Below are 16,255 nucleotides of genomic sequence, written 5' to 3' on the forward strand. Positions count from 1 at the left end.
GTAATTTTTTAATTTATGACCGTAGTATTCAGATATGATGTATGTATGAATAATTTTGTTATGTATGAATAATTTTTTGAATAATTTTTTAATTTTTTAATTTGTTACTATAATTTTTTAATTATAGTAAGTGTAGATCAAACATCACCTAAACTTTTTAATTAACAATATATAAATTATGATTGATGTTCCCTATCTAAAATAATGAAGACTGGTCCGATTCGATGTATAATGATTACTTTAAGATATGATGTACCGTACAAAAATATGTCTGTAATGAATTATAAATAAAAATGAAATGTGATCCAGGGGATAGAAATTGATAAATGGTTTGTAGCGAAGATTTATTCGCGGCGTGTGTTTTCCACCCACATTCATTCATAATTTTGGTCTTCACATACAAGCGTTGGTGTACTTACATCAGGTGTACAGAGTCTTCTCATGTAAGGGTTGTGTGTGTCACATGTACGTCAAATGAGAATTCATTCAAGCGAAGATTTATTCGCTTCAAATTAGTGCCTCATAACTTGCAATTTACGCTGAACACGGATATATGTTCGCCTCTTTTCATCTATAATTACTTGAATTCATGTGTGTAAAAATAGAAAAATAAAATAATTTGCAACTTTATTAAAATATAATATTTTTAACATTTTGTGATGTGACAACAATAATGCACACTGTTCCGATTTGACATGTCATGACAGGCTTAATACTTTTACTGAATCCATAGATATGAAATGATTTCTTTATAGGGTTTTATACAAAAACACACTTCTTTTTCGATGATGACATATAATTTCTGCATGATGTGACAAAACAAAAGGACTGCCTACTGATCCGCCAGGTCATTAGAGCGAATATTTGTTCGCTTAATGTCAGTTATAATAATTTCATATAATATGAAATAAGGGGAAATTTAAAATACATTTAATTTTGGTCTACACATACACGGTTTAGTGTCTTTCCATGACAGACAAGTGGGCTTCTCATTGTTGTGTATGGGGGGTGTACATGGGGGACAGGTCGAAAACAATTGTTGCGAAGATTTCTTCGCTTATTGAGTTAGTTTAGCTCAGATCTCTTCCCCGTTCGTCTAACAATACTATTATAGTATTATATTGAATATAATTTTATAATTATTCATGAAAATATTTTTATTAATGTTGAAATAATTTATTATCTAATATAATGTGAATGACAATATTGAATTATTTATTTTATTTTATATTATTAAGTGTTATTACTTTTTCGTGAATGAAATTACTTTTTCATGATGTGACAAAGTGACTACACACTGTTCGGATTTGATATTTCATCACGGGAAATTTAATTTTTCGAAATCAAAAGATCTAAATATTTTATGAAGAAAACAGATTTTCTGTTTGCTATAAATGTAGGGATTACATGAACAATCTTCGTCGGCAGCATGAAATATCTATTGAGCGTTTTTGTTGAGAGTGTGTGTTTTTTTCATATAAACTATTGGGATGTATCATTTGGGAGATTCTCTGTGATGGAAAACTTGTACAATGAAGATCAACTGGTGGAAAACATCTTCAGTGTACACGAATGCTTGGTAACTCAAGTAGAAACTACCGATCAAATGAAGATCATTCGTGTACACTGCTGGCGGGAAGAGCCAGCTTTGGGAGATTCCCTGGGATGGAAAACATCTCAAGAGATAACTCAACAGGTGTATGACCCCAGTTATGCGTGAGAGATCCGCCGTGGTTGCTTCAATGGAGATGCCTTGAAGCTGGAGATGCAGATGAATATTGTTAAAATGTACAAATGTTTATGAAACGGGGAAATGTTTATGAAACTTGTAATGAAAATTTGTACGTCGAATTATAATAATTATTTGTTATTTATATTTTCATGCACATGTCATTAAACATTAAAAAAATAACGAGTTTGTTAGAAATAATAAAGTATTATCATATCTACTCTTCTGGCTAAGTATACATTGCCCATAAGTCATATCATGCCATAATTTTAAATGTAAGTTTTGGTCCGATTCGATGTGTAATGACTAATGATTATAAATAAAAATGAAATGTGATCCACGGGATAGAAATTGAAAAATTGTTTGTAGCGAAGATTAATTCGCGGCGTGTATTTTCCACCCACATTCATTCATCATTTTGGTCTTCACATACAAGCGTCGGTTTACTTACATCAGGTGTAAAGGGTCTTCTCATGTAAGGGTTGTGTGTTTCACATGTACGTCCACGTAGAATTCATTCAAGCGAAGATTTATTCGCTTCAATTTATTTCCTCAAATTTTGCAATTTTCACTGTACACGAATATATGTTCGCTTATTTTCATATGTATTGAGATGATTTCATGTGTTTAAAATTTGAAAAATACCCATAATTTGCAACTTCATTAAAATATACTATTTTTTATTTTTTGTGATGTGACAACAATACTGCACACTGTTCCGATTTGATATGTCATTACAGGCTTAATACAGTAATCCATAGATATGAAATGATTTCGTTATAGGGTTTTATTCGAAAACACACTTCTTTTTTCAATGATGAAATATAATTTCAATACATTTCGGTTCACTGTGGTCGACCTCAAATATGAAGATCAAGCGAATAGTATTTCGTTTCGTGACAATGTTGTGTTTAATATAGAAACTCAGAGGCGAATGATTCTTCGTTTTCAAATTCATCAGAGTATGACATGAAAGTGTCAACAATAATATGTAACTTCAAAGATTGGATGCGCCATCATCTTCGTTTTCAAGGGTTTTACATGCGAAGAAATGTCCGTTTTACTGATTAGATACTGTGTAAGGAAGCGAGCAACCAATCGATGGATCAATCTAAGGGGTTTACATGAAGAGATCAGTTGTTTTACATTATACTTTGAATTGATCATGACATCCAAATTGCAATTATAGAATCAAACATAACAACAATGAGTCGATTTATATCACTCCACAATAAACTCACTACATAATGTAAAATATAACTTCAGACTATAATCAAACATAAATTCATAATATTGTTGAATACACAAAAACATTCCATAATCCGTTTACATAAGTACTGCACAGATTAACCAAAAATATAACTGTTCAACAATACAAAGGAAGCTCTAGTCTGATTCATGAGAGGATGACTCGTCTATCGGTCCTGTCAGCGACACGACCTCATGTTCGATGACGGGTGGAATGTATAGCTGAATGGCTTCGTTCACAGCATTGATCCATCGGTTGGGGATGAAAACCGTCAAAGAATTTTCAATTATTGATGCGTACTCTAAGTAAAGATGTTGAGGAGTAAACATGAAGTCCTCCGGAGGATTGTGTCCATTTGAAGGTAGGGGATTCCGTAGGCCAAATTGTCTGTATATGACACTTGTGCAGTAGGAGGTAGTTCCCTGAAGGCCCAACAAAATGATGAATGGAGAACCCCTCATCTCGTACATCATTTCAGTAAACAGATACCACGGAACAATGAACCTAATTGGGTGAATATCCGAAATAAAATTCGGAGGCACGAGTCCATTGACCCTTTGCACTTGTAGATTGGCAAAGGAAGTGTAGGGAATTGAAGGACGGGGCAACCAATGCAACTTGTCTAACAACCAGAGGTATAGAACCAAAGGTGATCCACGGCGAGAATAGTTGTTTTCCTCGGGAACAAATTCGTTAAGACCAAGTAATGTCTCAGCAAGTACCAGGCTAGCCAGGTTTGGGGCGTTTCCCATCAGTGCAGGAACTACCCGCAGGATCCTTTCCGAAGGCCGGCGTCCTGCAGCCGGACATAAAAAGAAATGAGCCAGAACCACAAGCATGATCAGTTTGCTTTGTGTGTGGTTGATGGTCCTCTCAGCTCCCTGGACACGCCAAAAGTACTCGTCTATGTTTGTCATATTCAGAAACCCATGTTGGAGGGTAAACAAGAGAGCATCAAACATTGTACATCCATAGAAGCTGTCGCAAATGTGGACGGCCATATGAGGATCTTAATGGACAGGCAAGATCATGAGTGCATTTGTACCACACCTAAGGATTGAAGCAAAGTCCTCTAGCGTCGGGCATATGTGCATTTCCCCAATAACAAAAGAACGAGAGTCCGTATTCCATCTGCTTTGCATGTGGGCCATCAGTCCGTCGTTAACGTTTATTCGTAATAGAGGAAGAATCTCATCTACATGATAGACACTAAAAGGGACCGGGTCATCGTTGATCAGACTTAAGTATCGCTCCAGTTGTTGCTGCGATAAAACCAGCATGTCTGGGTCCATCTCTTATGAGTTTTACGCTAAATGACTGAAGGAAAGACAACGGTAGATAGAGATTCGGGAAGGAAAAAGTCAAAACAGAGAGAGAGGTGAGAGTGAGAGTGTTGTGTGAGAGTGAGAGTGAGAGTGAGGGTATGAGAGGGATGATCTTGATACATCAGTAGTTGAAGTAATAAATGAGTTTTCATTCTTGAATTGACATCAATACATACCACAGGTAGGGGCATTACATGTTGCGAGGATATCTTCGTTTATGAATTGGCAAACATATAGTGAAGAAGATATCTTCGTCTCGGATTTTCAAAAGATGAATTGCACCAAAAAAGAACATAAGAAGATATCTTCGTTTCCGATTTTGAAAATTTATAGTTGCGAGGATATCTTCGTTTATGAATTTGAAAACATATAGTGAAGAAGATATCTTCGTCTCGGATTTTCAAAATATGGATTGCACCAAAAAATAACATAAGAAGATATCTTCGTTTCGGATTTTAAAAATTTATAGTTGCGAGGATATCTTCGTTTATGAATTTGAAAACATATAGTGAAGAAGATATCTTCGTCTCGGATTTTCAAAATATGGATTGCACCAAAAATGAACATAAGAAGATATCTTCGTTTAGGATTTCGAAAATTTATAGTTAAGAGAATATCTTCGTTTATGAATTTAAAAACATATACTGAAGAAGATATCTTCGTCTCGGATTTTCAAAATATGGATTGCACCAAAAATGAACATAAGAAGATATCTTCGTTTAGGAATTTCAAATTTTTCAGTTAAGAAGATATTACGGTTGCAAGGTTTTCAGTTTCATGATGTTGACAATATATCTTCGTTTTAGAATATTAAAACACCCAGTGAAGAAAATATCCTCGTTTATGATTTTAAGAAAATTGGTACAAGAAGACACATCAAACATCAATACATTATAACTCCATACATTAACATCTGAATTGCAGTCCATACATTAAGATCTGAATTGCATTATAAGTTATAATTCACTATCAAACATCCATACATTAAAAAAATGGGAATTGACCTGTGTAAACATAAGAATTACTGTACAAGTATAATTCCGTATAAGCCATAAAAATCCCTAATATCTTGATCTAATTGCAGTCTTTAACTTGAACCTATTGACATTGTGCTCAGACATAAGAATTCTGTATAAATATTTTATCCTCAACGTACTCAAAGCTTCTCCGGCCTTCAAAAGAACAAGAGAAAGTATAAGAACATCTAAAATTGTTCAATGTCATCTACTAAAATATGGTATAACACTTACATTATTTTCGTTGATGTCAATAGACCAATTCTTCGCCGTTCCTCTATATGTTTCCATATGTCTCATTAAATATACACCACAGTCTGTCTTGTTTGTTTTGTCTTGCCAGTCCAGCTTTGGGGCCGTTATCCTGTATTTTTTAACCTTTGCAGCCATTCTTTCCATGCCTTGACTTGACAAGAATTTCACAAAACAATCGAGTTGTTTACTCAAAGTGACATACTTGTCCATAATTTTCATTCCATGAGGACGGCCGGAGTTGTCAAGTACAACGATTTTGGAGTCCTTAATATTCACACAAACAAGGAAGAAATGTCGGGAAAAGACAACGGGTAGGAGTATCTGCAAAAAGAACACAAACATTTACTACTTTATTGCATATTCGTTACTTGGAATTGAGGGATATGTACAGACCACGTCAGCGAAGATGAGGTCTTCTTTTGTGACTTGGTAGTTTCTCATGTCTTCTTCAATGGATTGGGAAAATAAGGTGGCATCATGCTGCATATTAACCTGCAAAATAAGGGCAGAGCATCAAAGTCATGAACATTGAAGGATACATAGGAAAAAAAAAGTGATGCACTTACATGTGAACATGATGAGAAACAAATTATTCTTGGTTCATGCCTCGGCAACCTACGGCATTTGAAGTGCACGATTATGGACCAAGCGTCAATCACTTCGCTCGAAATTTCTTCACCCATTTTCATTGAACGAAGTAATTGACGGGTGATATTACCCGGTGCACCTACGTACAGAACGTCCCTGCAAAATACATTCATTTACAAGACCATAACTAACTAATTTCATATTTGAAATTCCGAAAAGCATGAGAGGTAACTTACATTGGAGGCAGGTCTTCATCAAACACAAAATCGGCTAATCTCTGTTCCTTGTTGGTTATGTTGTGGTCCAATATATCCGTAACCTGTTGCATGTAAGGGGATCGAAGGTGCACAGGAATTTTCGTGATCTTCCTCTTGGGATATTCTCTAATGTTGATGCATCCCCCCCATCACATTCATCTTCATCTTCAGAAGATTCAACGGCCTTAGAAGCCTCACCCTGTTGCTTGCCTTCACCCTGATCAGTTGGTGCAACAGACTGAGCTTGGGGTGCCGCAACATGTTCCTTCCCTTCACCCGGATCATTTGGTTCAACATGCTGCGCTTTGGGTTCCTCAACCGGTTCCTTCCCTTCACCCTGATCATCGTCTTCAAGAGTGGGTGTCTGCACTGGGGGTACCTCATCCGGTTCCTTGACTTCGCCCTCATGATCAGTTGGTTCAACACGGGGTGAGGCATCTTTGTTGGGAAGAACTGCATCCTCAGGTTCGTCCGGTTGAAAAGGGGGTGACTTGGCTTGAATGGGCTGAAATGCAGCCTGTACATCTTCCTGTTCAACAAGGAGTGAGTCATCGTCAATGTCATGACCTACATCCTCAACATCTTTCGGTTGAACAGGGAGTGACTGATCTTCATTGTGCAGAACTGCATCATCGAGATCATTCGGTTCCACGTGATCCGAACAATTTTCTTGATGGGGCATAACTGCATCCTCAGGTTCGTCCGGTTGAAAAGGGGGTGACTTGGCTTGAATGGGCTGAAATGCAGCATGTACAACTTCCTGTTCAACAAGGAGTGATTCATTTTCAATGTCCTCACGTACATCCTCAACAGATTTCGGTTGAACAGGGGTTGACGGAGCTTCATTGGCCAGAACGGCAACATCGAGATCATTCTGTTCAACGTGATCTGATGGATTTTCTTCATTTGACATCACTGCATCCTCAAAATCATTCACTTCAGCCTGTGCTGGTGGATTGTCTGCATGGTCCTCCACTGCAGTCTGACATGTGTAATCAACCCGGGGACTATTGAATTTCAAGCCCGCACACTGTAAAGTGTCCCCAAGTGCATCCCTTGTAGGATCTTCCACACCTACATGAACCGGACCATCGATCACCACCTTCAAGTGTTTCATGAACCCTTCAGACTCTCTGAGGTTCAGGAAACCGGCCTCAAAAAAGGGCTTGGGATCGATGTTGCGTTTCTCCAACTCCCCTGATAGGTAATTCAGCTGTTGGGCTGTATCTTTAAAAGTTTGCAGGATTTTGGATGTCAACAACTGTACATTATGAAAAACAGACTTCATTAATCTTGAAAACAGGATAATAAAGAACAATGGGAGTCAATTTATTGTTTCCACATACCTCATTATCGTCTTCTTTTACTTCAACCGAGTCAACTGGATTCTCGGGTTGTCTAACTGCTAGGCGCGCCCTTGCCCTGCCCAGCCCAAAACCACCGGCACGACCTTCTAAGTTGGTAAACTCTAACACGCTGACGTCATCCCAACAGGAGATAATTGGAAATTTTCTTTCGTAGGGGATACGTTCACCTTCCACAAAAACACCATCTAGGTAGCAAATCTGGAGTAAAGGAGTGGGAAACATGTTAGAAAATATTACATATCTATAAATCATATATAAGAGAGGCAACAATACTTACCGATAAAAGGGTTATAGGTCCATCGAAATATGGATTTTTATCTTTACTTGCTTTTTCTTTCCAACTTCTTACACTGTCAACCAATCGTTGTAGTGTAAAGTGGCACCAGTTCAGTTCCTTTATGTTATCAACCTCCATTAAGGATTTGAGAATTTTGAACCTGAAATGAAAAAAATACATTTGTCAGTATTCACAAATACAATTAGATATATAATAGGTTTGAATACATGTTTACCTGGCTCGTGAATTTTAAACTGGACATAAAAAACTAGAGACAACAAAGACAACGAAGTCTATTTTGAAATCGTTGTCTGCACTTGTGTTACTTAATATCTTGGGGATCATAGAAAGTGTTTCGGGAGCTTTTGAGTCTTCCCCGGTCCATCTGGTCTTTCAATCCCTCAATAAATTAAAATAATCAGGGTCCTTAGTCTTGTCCAACCCAACGGACTCGACTACGTTCATTGCCCCTCTAGGGAGGTTCATCACGAGCTGTACGAGATCTTCATCGATACGGATCTCATCACCGTTGGACAATACCAGAGAACTCTTATCCGGGTCAAAACATTGGACTACGTGTCTGGAAAAATGAGCCAGGCACTTGGAGACGCCCATTGTAAGAAGAGAACCAAACCCGATTTCCTTCACGGCTTCCCTCTGTTCTACGCTCAATTGAGGAATGAGTTGAGCGAGGCCATGAGGTGATGATCTGGTTAGAAATGTCAGTTTACGTTTCTTGCGGGTTTTGGTTTTTTGGGGAGATGGGGGAAACTCTTCATCCAATGGGGTAGTAGACGGAGAAATATTAGTGGTTTCTGGGGGTGGTTCTGGTAACTCTTCATCGACTGTTGGAGTGGAGGTAGGAATAACATTGGGTTTTTTTTTAGGAGGAAAAGGTGGTGGTAAAATCTCATCAGTACCTGCAGCAACATCAGTAGCTTCGACAACAACTGTGGAAACTGATTCAGCAGTCGATGACGACTTAGTATTCGTCTTCGGATTTCTCTTCCTCTTCCTTTCATAGGTCCTCGAAGTCATTAATTTTGGTGGGATAGCATAAATCAGTATTATACGAAATAAATTGAATAAACATGTGTAAAATGAGTATAAACACAATAAGATGAACATACCTCTCTGGTTTAGTGCTGGGATTGACGGTGGATGCCGGAGTGGGTGCAGTTTCGTTTTCGTTTATGCTCCTACAAACTTGCAAGACGACCTCTCGGGAGTCGATGGGATGATCCAATTCCATGTTGTTGCCTTGGTTACCCGACATGTTCAGAAGAAATCCTTGTAGTATAAACGAAATATCTAGGGTTTCGACGTTCAGTGTTTGGATTATCGCCGGGAGATAGAGAGAGAAGAATATGAACAGTTGCTTATGAAAATGAAATTGAGGGATAGTCGGCTTGTAGCGGGAAATTGAAATTATATCAACTAGTCATGGAAGCGAATAAATATTCGTTCGATATCGTAAATTCATAAAAAAAAATAAAAAAATATATAAAATGAAAACTATTCATATAAGCGAAGATTTATTCGCGGAATGTAAATGCGCGGGTAAGTGAATTTACATGACAGGCAAGTTGGCTTCTCATGGGAGGGGAGGTGGTTTTACATGAACGTCAGGCTAAAATTATTTGAAAATAAGAAATCTTCGCTTTCAATCGTCTACTCGAAAAACAAAATTCAAGCGAATATTTGGTCGTTTACTGATTGTCAATTTAAATTAATTACATTAACATTTATTAATAAACGGAAAAAAAATAAAAAAAATAAAAATACCCAAGGAATTGAAGCGAAGATTTGTTCGGTTACTGCATGTCATCTTCAATTAATTGAATTAATATTTAATAAACGGAAATATAAAATCTATGTCATTTTGGTCTTTACATAGACGGGTAAGTGTCTTTCCATGGTAGGCAGGCGGTCTTCTCATGGGTGGGTTGGGGGGTTTACATGATGTTTTTATTAAAATTAATTGAAGCAAATATACCTTCGCTCCAGAGTGTCTCGAGACAAAAAAAATTAAATAACAAAATTAAATAAAATTAAAAAAAAATATAAATTAATTGAATTAATATGTAATAAACGGAAATATAATTATTAAAATTAATTGAAGCAAATATATCTTCGCTCCAGAGGGTCTCCAAGACCAAAAAATGAAATAAAAAATTAAATAAAATTCCTAGAAAAAAATTGAATGAATTAATTGAAGCGAATATTATATCGCTGCATGTGTTTTTTAATAAATTAAATTAATATTTAATAAACGGAAATATAAAATCCATGTCATTCTGGTCTTCACATAAACGGGTAAGTGTCTTTACATGGTAGGCAAGCGGTCTTTACATGGGTGGGTAGGGGGGTTTTACATGAGGTTTTTATTAAAATTAATTGAAGCAAATATATCTTCGCTCTAGAGAGTCTCGATGCAAAAAAAATTAAATACAAAAATTAAATAAAAATTCATAGAAAAAAATTAAATGAATGAATTACTTGAAGCGAATATTATATCGCTGCCTGTGTTTTTTAATAAATTAAATTAATATTTAATAAACGTAAATATAATATGACTGTCAATTCGGTCTTTACATGGACGTGTAAGTGTATTTTCATGAACGGCAGGCGTTCTTCTCATGGGTGGGTATGCGGGGTTTACATGAGGGTCATGGCAACGGGCGTGTAGATCAGAGCGAAGATATCTTATCTGTTTATCATCTGAATATTATATTATTTCATGGCGTTAAGGGGCGCTTCCGTTAACGGCGTTTTGTGTGAACCCGGGCCTAAACCCGGATTCCGGATTCTCCCTCCCTCCGTCTCCTGCCCAGATTGATTTATTATTAAATTAATAAAGCTGCAATCTGATTGGTCCGCCACAGGGGAACACGGCAATCGGTAGCAGAAGATCTGAACTGCCACAAAGGGTTGAAAGTATTAACGTGATGATGGGACATATTTAAATTTGAAATAGCAAAAACTAACTGTATATAAAAAAAAATCAAATAGTTTGCAAACTTAGGCTTGATAAAGGTTTTTATATTAATTTTTATAAAATTAATTTTTAAGTTAATTATTTATCACGTCACTTATTTCATTAACCAAAATATTAAAATATCTTTTATTTTAAATTATTATTTTTTATTTTATTTATATATATCAATACCCTTAATTAAGTATTTTTACCAAAAATAATTATTATTTTTTCAAAATCATCACTGTATAATTTTTCTCTCTCTGCGTTTTTTTAAAAACTCATAACTGTCTTAGTTTTAAAAATACAATTCTTTTTATTTTTATTATAAAAAGTGATGCTGATGAAATATATATGTAACATGTACAAAACTAATTGTTACAAAAATAAGCTACAATAATAATTAATTTGTCATAAATTAAATAAAAGGCATCTAATTGCAAGATAAAAAAAATATAAAGTAAAATGTCTTGAAAATGATAAAGAGATACATGGAAGGACTATGAATTCTTTAATAACCCAAATGAGTTATTCAAATAATTGTTACCAAACAAGACCTAAGACCTATCCAATTCAATATCCCAACCTAGTTGCTAGCTAGCACTTATAAATTTGAACATTTATTCTCTTATTTAATTCGAATGAATGGTGTATAATTCATCTATAAAATAATCTCATTTCATCCTTGAGACTCACACCACACCATTAAGTAAACATGATGAATACAATACATCTATAATTCTTCTCCTCTTCTCCGCCAGCCTCAGCCTCATGATGGCGGATATGCCAATAATTCAAAATGGTTACAATCACCAATCAAAATCCAGAACCGACGATGAAATGATGAACATTTACAAAAAGTGGATGTTAGAGCATGAAAAAGTCTACAACGGAGGAATTGAGGAATCCGAACAACGTTTCAAAATTTTTAAGGATAATTTGATCCTCATTGATGATCATAACGCCGCCGAGAACCGGACCTACACGGTTGGACTGAACGAGTTGTCCGATCTCACCGATGAAGAGTACCGATCATATTACCTGGGCTTGAAATTCGATGCCAGTCACCAATTTGTTCTGTCAAAGCTGGCCAGCCAAAGGTACGCTGCGTCCTCAGCTGAAATTCTCCCGGAGTCGTTTGACTGGAGGACAAAAGGCGCCGTTTCACCAATTAGGAAGCAGGGAGAATGCGGTAAGATTTTAAAATTATTCAATTATATATCGTTAATAACCCTTGCAACTAGCTAGAGCTAATTAATTAATTAAACCTTAATGGGTTAAAAATACCGATTAATTTGGAATTCAAATATATATATATATATATATATCAGGAAGTTGTTGGGCTTTCTCGACCATTGCGGCGGTGGAAGGAATCAACAAGATAAAGACAGGAGAGCTGATTGATTTGTCAGCGCAAGAACTTATCGACTGCGACCGAACTGTCAACCGCGGCTGCAAAGGCGGATTCGTCCATCAGGCATTCGAATTCATTACTAGAAACGGTGGTATAGACACCGAGGAAGATTATCCTTATCAAGAAGCCGATGGCACGTGCGATGCCACTAAGGTTAATTAATGAGATATTGACTTTGGTGTTTGTTGATTTTTACAAGTCTATCTACTCATTTGGTTGATTGAATGCGCGCAGGTGAATTCAAAGGTGGTCAGAATAGACGGTTACGAATTCGTACCTTCCAACAACGAAAATGCTCTAATGAAAGCGGTCGTACATCAGCCCATCAGCGTCTACATTGAAGCCGGAGTTTGGGAATTCAAAAATTATGTCTCGGTGAGTAGTATTCATTCATGCATGCATAATTGAAAAGTTATTCTTTTGGTGACTATATATTTATTTTGTGATTCTTTTGGTTATGGAAGGGTATTTACACAGGAAACTGCGGAACCGTCTTAAATCATGCAGTGGTGGTGGTGGGATATGGGAGTGAGAGCGGAATTGATTTTTGGATAGTGAAGAATTCATGGGGAAAGAACTGGGGTGAAGATGGATACGTTAGGATCAAGCGGAATGATGTTGCTGATATTGGAAAAGGGAAATGCGGCATAGTGTCGTTTCCTTCTTATCCCATAAAAAATGAAAATGCAAACGTCGACGTCGACGTCGACGACGTAGCCGGAGGAGTACGTCGTTAGTACTGCTGCCTCACTGTAGGAATAAAAAAAACTAGTATCGAATTATATATATATGATTGCCACCTATTTTGTTTTGGTAGGTTATTCATGACTTGTTTTATTAATAAAATGATGAATAATTGTTGCATTTAATTAATATATAATAATAATAATAACATAAAACAAATGGAAAGAATACCATATATAATTAATTAATTAATTAATTAAATAGGAAATTTGAAAATTTTGAAGTATTTTCAGTACCTGATCTTATTCCGTAACTCTAATTAAACCCAACAATTAAGGTTATTTGGATATATAATCTAATAAGTCATTTAAATAACTCCATTTCCAACTGCCCTTAAAAAAAAAAAAAAAAAAAAAAAAAAAAAAGTCAGAAACAGCTAATTATTCACTTGTAGCCTTATTTATGAAATATTAGAATGAGCAATATGAATCAATTTTATTTTTATTTTTTTCTTTCTCAAGATGAACAAGAAATCACATGCTAAAAAATAATAACAAAGTAAAAGTTAAATAAAAACTTAGCCAAATTAAGCAATATATAGACTATTGAGAATTCTAATTAATAATTGGGATAATTAATTAACCCAATGGCTTGGAAAAAAGTGTGATTCTGTATGATATTTGAGATATTTTGATTAAAATATGAGGAGCCGGCCGGAGCTTCAAGCTAGCGAGATGTTGAGCGAAGTGAAATTCGCTAGAATATTTCCAGTGTGGGTATAGCTGCCAAACTGATGGCTATATGCATGCCTGTTGTAGCAGCAACCACTTGAATATGGTAATTGTCAACGGCCTCGTAATTAAAATTGATAATTCAACCCTTGAGAGCACCTCATCTCATATATGTCCTTCATAAAACGTGTCCATCATGATCCGATCCATCATGGTTTTGAGCCAATCTCATGTCAAACTATGATAATTTATAAAAAAAAATAATAATAATTCAGACTGTGCATCTTTTTAAATATTATAAATTAATTAAGGAAATAAATACCTGTGTCAAACTTCTTGTGAGTAGTGTGTATCTTTAAAAAAATGATCAAATTATTTCATTTCATCATTTTATTGTTTCAAGATTTCTTTCTTTTCTATTTTAAACTTATTATCAATTTTTTGTTTAAAATTTTGTAGAATCCTATTTTAGTGGAAACTTGATTATCCAGAGAAAAATAGTATTTTCACAATTAACTCTATTATTGGTTTTACGTATGATTAAAAACTAACCGTTACTTAAATAATTTGAGTCATTCAAAAAAAATAAAGGAATCCAAACAAAGTCGAGAAAATAGAACAAGATTTTTTTAATACAGGTACAAATTCAAATCAATTTTTGTCATTTTTCAAAAAAGTTAACAATTAAGATAATTAAAATAATGTGAATTTAGTCTAACTAAATTCACATTGTATTGACCATTTCTTCGTCAAAAGCAAATTTGTTTTTGAAATAGTACCATTATAAGGATTTTCTAATTTAAATCTGTAAAAAATGGTTTTACCGAAAGATCTTTACGACAGATATATAAATCTTTCGGTATAAGTACCGAAAGAAAGAAACCTGTCGTCAATTAAAATAGATATCGAAAGGCTCTACAAAGGGATTTTTTTGAAAGGGAAATACCTAAAGATTTAGTCTATATCTTTAGGCTAACCCTTACAAAAAAAAAGGGAAAAATTCTAAGTGTTGGGTTTCTTTGAAGGGGAAATACCGAAAAATTTAGTCTATATCTTTCGGCTTTGTGATTAAATAATTTATCGCTCAATGAGAGATGCGACATAAACATAACCACTAATTGGAGTTGTGATTAGAATAAATATTTTTCTCGCTAAACAGAAGAGCGATGTTCTTCAAAATTATATTCAAGTATTTCGCTAAACTGAGGAGTGATACTTAAATTGAACATTTCACTAAATAGAAGAGCGATGTTCTTAAAAATTATATTCAAGTACTTCGCTAAACTGAGGAGCGATACTTAAATTGAACATTTTGCTAAACAAGAGAGCGGTGTTCTTAAAAATTATATTTAAGTATTTCTCAAAATGAGGAGCAATACTTAATTAAACATTTTCTAAATAGAAGAGCGATGTTCTTAAAAATCATAATCAAGTATTTTGCTAAATTGAGGAACGATACTTAAATTGAACATTTCGCTAAAAGAAGAGCGGTGTTCTTACATTTATATTCAAGTATTTCGCTAAACTGATGAGCGATACTTAAATCGATAACAATCACTAAGTAGATTTGTGATTAGAATAATCAATAATATTTCTTGCTCCATAAGAGAAGCGATACAAACATAATTACTAAGTAGAGTTGCGATTAAAATGATTATTAAAGTTTATTGCTCAATGAGAAGAGTAATAAGAACACAATCAGCCAACTAAGTCAAGATGTGTACTCACGTACAATCTAAAAGCTAGACGAGGTGTGTAGCAATATAGTCGAACCAATCATGTGTCGATCTAGGCGATTGATAGATTGGAACAATGTATATTCCAAACCAATATGAACACAATCAGCAAACTATGTCAAGATGTGTACTCACGTACAATCCAAAGACTAGGCGAGGTGTGTAGAAATATAGTCGAAATAGCCAAGATCAATCTATACGATCGATAAACTAGGACGATGTATATTCTAAACAAAGGCAAATTGTCAACAAGTGGATGATAAACCGACTTTGAAGAATGAAGAGTAGTTACAAGGGTCTCCCGAGATAATCGTCAGGTTTGTTCTCTTTCCGTTCAAGTAATTCAAAATAAACTATAAATTGGGTATTTTCAAAATGCAGTGCCTATGTTTAAGTTTGGACATGCGTTTTTCAAAACCGAGTATTTTCTACAAATTTTGTCCAAAAGAGGCATTATATAGACACTCATTTTTTACCCCAAATTTTATAGTTTATACTTTTAATAAAAATCCAAGCCTATACAAATTTTTCAAATTCATTCACGGACTCATTCTTATTTTGAGAATAATTGAGTTATTGAAATAATTAATTTTGAATTCTTAATAAGTTAAACTAGTAACTTGTCTAAGTTATAACACTTAGGAAAATTA

General features: G+C 35.0%; 1 protein-coding gene across 1 annotated transcript; it reads left to right on the forward strand.

Annotated features, from left to right (window-relative positions):
• Window positions 1-11,853: 11,853 nt before the first annotated feature.
• Window positions 11,854-13,191, forward strand: LOC124938891 (zingipain-2-like). Its single transcript, XM_047479415.1, has 4 exons — window positions 11,854-12,232; window positions 12,372-12,607; window positions 12,689-12,829; window positions 12,919-13,191. Exons 1-4 carry the CDS (start codon window positions 11,881-11,883, stop codon window positions 13,189-13,191), a joined length of 1,002 nt encoding a protein of 333 aa, XP_047335371.1. The 5' UTR covers window positions 11,854-11,880.
• Window positions 13,192-16,255: the final 3,064 nt, after the last annotated feature.

Source organism: Impatiens glandulifera, chromosome 1 (genome assembly GCF_907164915.1).
Source record: "Impatiens glandulifera chromosome 1, dImpGla2.1, whole genome shotgun sequence".
Classification (NCBI taxonomy): Eukaryota; Viridiplantae; Streptophyta; class Magnoliopsida; order Ericales; family Balsaminaceae; genus Impatiens; species Impatiens glandulifera.

Bases quoted from the DNA above. Each gene is read 5' to 3' on its own strand.
- LOC124938891 (XM_047479415.1), top strand. From the start codon at position 11,881: ATGATGAACATTTACAAAAAGTGGATGTTAGAGCATGAAAAAGTCTAC. The intron at 12,608-12,688 runs GTTAATTAATGA...GAATGCGCGCAG, and splicing joins GCACGTGCGATGCCACTAAG to GTGAATTCAAAGGTGGTCAG. The intron at 12,830-12,918 runs GTGAGTAGTATT...TGGTTATGGAAG, and splicing joins AATTCAAAAATTATGTCTCG to GGTATTTACACAGGAAACTG.